The 3,878-nt window shown below is 41.3% G+C and overlaps 1 protein-coding gene across 1 annotated transcript; it reads right to left on the bottom strand.

Annotated features, from left to right (window-relative positions):
• Positions 1-239: 239 nt before the first annotated feature.
• On the bottom strand, positions 240-3,255 carry LOC115367762 (probable 2-ketogluconate reductase). Its single transcript, XM_030063671.1, has 6 exons — positions 3,239-3,255; positions 2,353-2,734; positions 1,479-1,650; positions 771-949; positions 563-659; positions 240-396 (listed from the first exon to the last, which is right to left on the bottom strand). The coding sequence occupies exons 2-6, from the start codon at positions 2,729-2,731 to the stop codon at positions 240-242; spliced, it is 984 nt and encodes a 327-aa protein (XP_029919531.1). The 5' UTR covers positions 2,732-2,734; positions 3,239-3,255.
• Positions 3,256-3,878: the final 623 nt, after the last annotated feature.

Here is a 3,878-nt window from a genome sequence, read left to right as displayed (position 1 = left end):
AAACTGCTAAGTCACCCACTGACTGTTTTCAGTAATAAGACAGTGGAGCCTCTTAGTGGTGACAATGAAACATTGCAAGAAACATATTGACATGGAAATAATTACAAATTAATGAATTCATTTTGCTTAATTCACAATTTTGTTCAGAGGGTAGGACATTAGTCAGGACATTAATCAGAGAGACAAAGGTATTTTAGCTTTCTGAGCCACCAAAAGTCTCTCAGTGCGCAGTAATATTGTCACTGAGATTTCACTTCATTTGGGATCGGCAGGCCATTCAATGCAGCCTGGGCATTTTCGACCACCACCTCCACCATCCTCCTTGTTGTTTGGTAGGTATCGGTGCCAACATGAGGGGTTATCAGCACATTCGGCAGGCCGAGGAGAGGATGATCCCTGCACAAGATGGAGCAGTAGAGTTGTAGAGTGTCATTAGATGGTCAGTGAATGAAAGAGCGGGACTGATGACTTTCTCCTGTACAGTTATTACATTGAACCACAAACATATGACAAAGTAACAGTAATTCAAACTGAAGTGAGTGTATTTTCAGAGAAACAAAACCTTGGTAAAGGTTCAGGGTGAGTCACGTCTAAGGCTGCTGCATGAATCGTCCCAGACTGCAGAGCTTTGACCAGGGCATCCTGGTCCACAACCAGACCTGACATGTGGAAAGAGCGTTATTAGGCTAAAGACCTGGTTTTCATCATACAGCAACAAATAATAAGCTTTTAATCAGGATCAGTATGTCCAGGAAACATTTCATGCTCACCTCTGCTAACGTTGACCAGAGTTGCTGTGGGCTTCATAAGAGACAGCTCTCTTTGGCCGATGAGACCTGTGGTTTCAGGGGTCAGGTTCACAGCCAACATGACAAAGTCCGACCTCCTCAGCAGGTCGTCCATGTTCTCACAGTAAGTCGCCCCCACCGCCCTCTCATCTTCATCACTTCTGAACAGGGCCCAGCAGAAAAAGGGGATGAGCCTCCCTACTTTACTATGAAGGAGTCACATTTCTGTAACAGTAAGACTGCATTGTGCTTAAAGTGTGACCAAGGCTACCTGAGATTCTACCAGCTATGCTGAGTGAAACCATTCCAAAATACCTTCATTCAAAATGTAATTTAAAGTTAGCACTGTGAGGAGCTCCATCCTCAAAAACAACTCACATGAAACTGGGCAACATTCATGTCAATTTGGACACACCAAGATCATTTTATATATTGATGTATGTATTTCACCTATGTATGTATGTAGATGATCAGAATTGGGCATTCAACAGTTTGAAAACACCTTTATTTTTGCTGAAGTTTTGTGCTACTTGTTTGTTCAGTATAAAGGTGACTTGGAGCAGGTGAGCACTTGACCTTCTATCCTGCTCTTTTTATATCCTTATAAATATATAATATATAATATATATAATACATATCCTTATATCAAGAACCAGGTTTACCGAGCTATACCAAACTATTTGCTTTTACCTTCTGCTCCGGTTGTAATACAGGATCTTCATCTCAAAGCCTTTGCCTCTTTGGGCTATTTTGTAGCCAATGTGTCCCATTCCTATGATTCCCAGAGTGGATCCTGTGACTTCAAATCCCATCAGATTGGATGATAAATTATTAGTCTTAGGGTCCACAGCTACTTGGTGACCTATGAAAAAGGACCAAATACATTTAAAGCCATCAAACATTTGTTATAACCTCGTATTGCTGCTCTAATGGTAATATATAATCTTTTACGGCAAGGTTGCTGAGTTATGAATTTATCAAAATCAAATAATTTACTTATACAAATGTGCAAATGACCATAACACAGCAGTGGCAGTTCACAAGAGTTGCCAATCAACTCCAGTCAATCCACAATTACTTTGATGGCTGCCGAGATTTTGAGCTCGAAAAAAAGCCAAGCCAGTCCAGTTGTTTTGTTCTGTCATGTTGTATTTTGTTTGCTCATCCTACTTATTGCAAATAATAGCAGAGCATTATTACATGTTTCAACAACAACTTGTTTCATATGTATGTTACTTGAACTGATAGAACTTGTAGCCCCTTAGATTTCTAATCTTACGTGTAAGCCTGACTTGTGTTGTGGTGTAGGAATATACTATAATTCCCAACCACTTGAGCCTGTGTATAAATGCAGACAGCCATAGTCAGTAGATGGTGCTGAGGCACTATAAATATACCATAACGTACCTTTGAAACTTAAAATGTTAAAAAATGTGAAATCTTTTTTGTTAGGTTTAGGTTCAAGAAAGCTGTAGCCCTTGGTTAAATTTTGGGCTTGAATGGACATGTGTATTGGGTCAGAGTGGTGGCATATTTTTCAGCTTGGTTCATGTGTTGATCTCACCCTGGACAATCTTCCGTGCTGATGCCAGAAGCAAACCCATTCCAATATCTGCAGTGGCATTGCTGACCACACCCGGTGTGTTAGTGACCTTCACCCCAAGACTGGCGATGAACGGCAGATCCAGGTGGTCGACGCCCACACCTCCATTGGCGATCACCTTCAGGGAGGGAAGGGATCGAAGCAGTGAGGGCTCAGCTGCAGAACTTGGGGCCCACATGAAAATAGCCTGGATTTTAGGGGCATGAAGAGCAGGATTTTGGAGGAACTCTCTGTAGCTGATGGTGTGGAAGTTTTGTTTCAGCAGGTCACTCAGCTCCTTCAGGTAGGTATGCTCACTCCACAGCTCTGAGATCAGAGCGCATGGCTTGTCCTCTTCCATCACCTGGGTTGATGAAAGCAGAATGAAGTAAGATAGGACCCTCTCACAAGTTATCCTCTGGGTAACATGAATTTGTTCTCCAAATTTCACAACAGTTTGCCCAAATAAATTTTGAGATGTTTGATATTTTGATCTAACTGTGGAACTAAAGAACAGGTGTGAATGTGCTCACTGAATTTCATAGCAATTCTCCCAATAAATTTCAGCTTTGGAGTTCAGTGTTGAACAGATGGACCTACAGACCAACTAACATAGGGATCCATAGACTCTACCTGCTAGGGGGCAAAAAGACACCCTCCTACTCAATCGTCACTGACTTGAAATCTGAATCTTGTGGGATACACTCAAAGAAATCCGCAAGAGAGCAAAATCTAACTAAGGTTGATACCTTAAATGCCACCCTGTTTAATTTTCAACCAAATCTCAACCTGAGCTTGACAATCATTGTCAGACAAAACAGACAGAACCAGGCTGTGACTGTAAATCAGCATTCCAGTTGTACAATACCTGTTTGTGATGTGGCCGGCACACGAGACTCTGTGTGTTTGTCATTCTAAGAAGCAAGAGAGCTTGTGCTGGGCCCAACAGTCTCCTCATGCTCCTTGAGACATGGCAATCAAATGGTCGAGTCTACTATCAGGTCAATAATCACTTTTAAAATGTTACACAAATATTGACATTCAGAAATCCTGTTATAATAAATACCAACTTTATGGGTTCATATCCAAGTCCACTAAAAGATTGTGCAGTGTTTTACCATATATGTATTCAGTCATATAAAATTAAGCATGCATTATACATTTGTTGTTGTTGTTTTATGTAGTGACTTGAAGTTTCACAGGAAGTCTCACCTTTTCAAATGGAACTTGACAAATTGCCTCCAGCGCTGCTTTGAGTTCTGGGAAACAGAAGCTGATGGTTAGGGAGTAGACATTAGAAGCTGGGTTTAGCTGGTTTTTCATCAGTGATGCTATCCTGCAATTGGTTCTGTACACAAATCCCTCCCCCTTGGCCCCCTTCTCTCTTTACCACAAGGCAAAGATGACCCACATGCTGTACACACATTAATCTCTCATATTTAATTTGTGACTTCAGTAAGTGAAAATGGGATTGTAGCACTGACCAAAGAACGATGCACCTGCTGGAT

This window comes from Myripristis murdjan, chromosome 11 (genome assembly GCF_902150065.1).
Source record: "Myripristis murdjan chromosome 11, fMyrMur1.1, whole genome shotgun sequence".
In the NCBI taxonomy this organism is placed as follows: domain Eukaryota; kingdom Metazoa; phylum Chordata; class Actinopteri; order Holocentriformes; family Holocentridae; genus Myripristis; species Myripristis murdjan.
This window is presented reverse-complemented; position numbering and strand designations above follow the sequence as displayed.

What these genes read in the sequence shown, in the direction of transcription:
- LOC115367762 (XM_030063671.1), bottom strand. Translation starts at nt 2,731, where the DNA reads ATGGAAGAGGACAAGCCATGCGCTCTGATCTCAGAGCTGTGGAGTGAG. An exon ending in AGCACGGAAGATTGTCCAGG is followed by an intron (nt 1,651 to 2,352) that starts GTGAGATCAACA and finishes CCTTTTTCATAG; the next exon opens with GTCACCAAGTAGCTGTGGAC. An exon ending in TATTACAACCGGAGCAGAAG is followed by an intron (nt 950 to 1,478) that starts GTAAAAGCAAAT and finishes GGCCCTGTTCAG; the next exon opens with AAGTGATGAAGATGAGAGGG.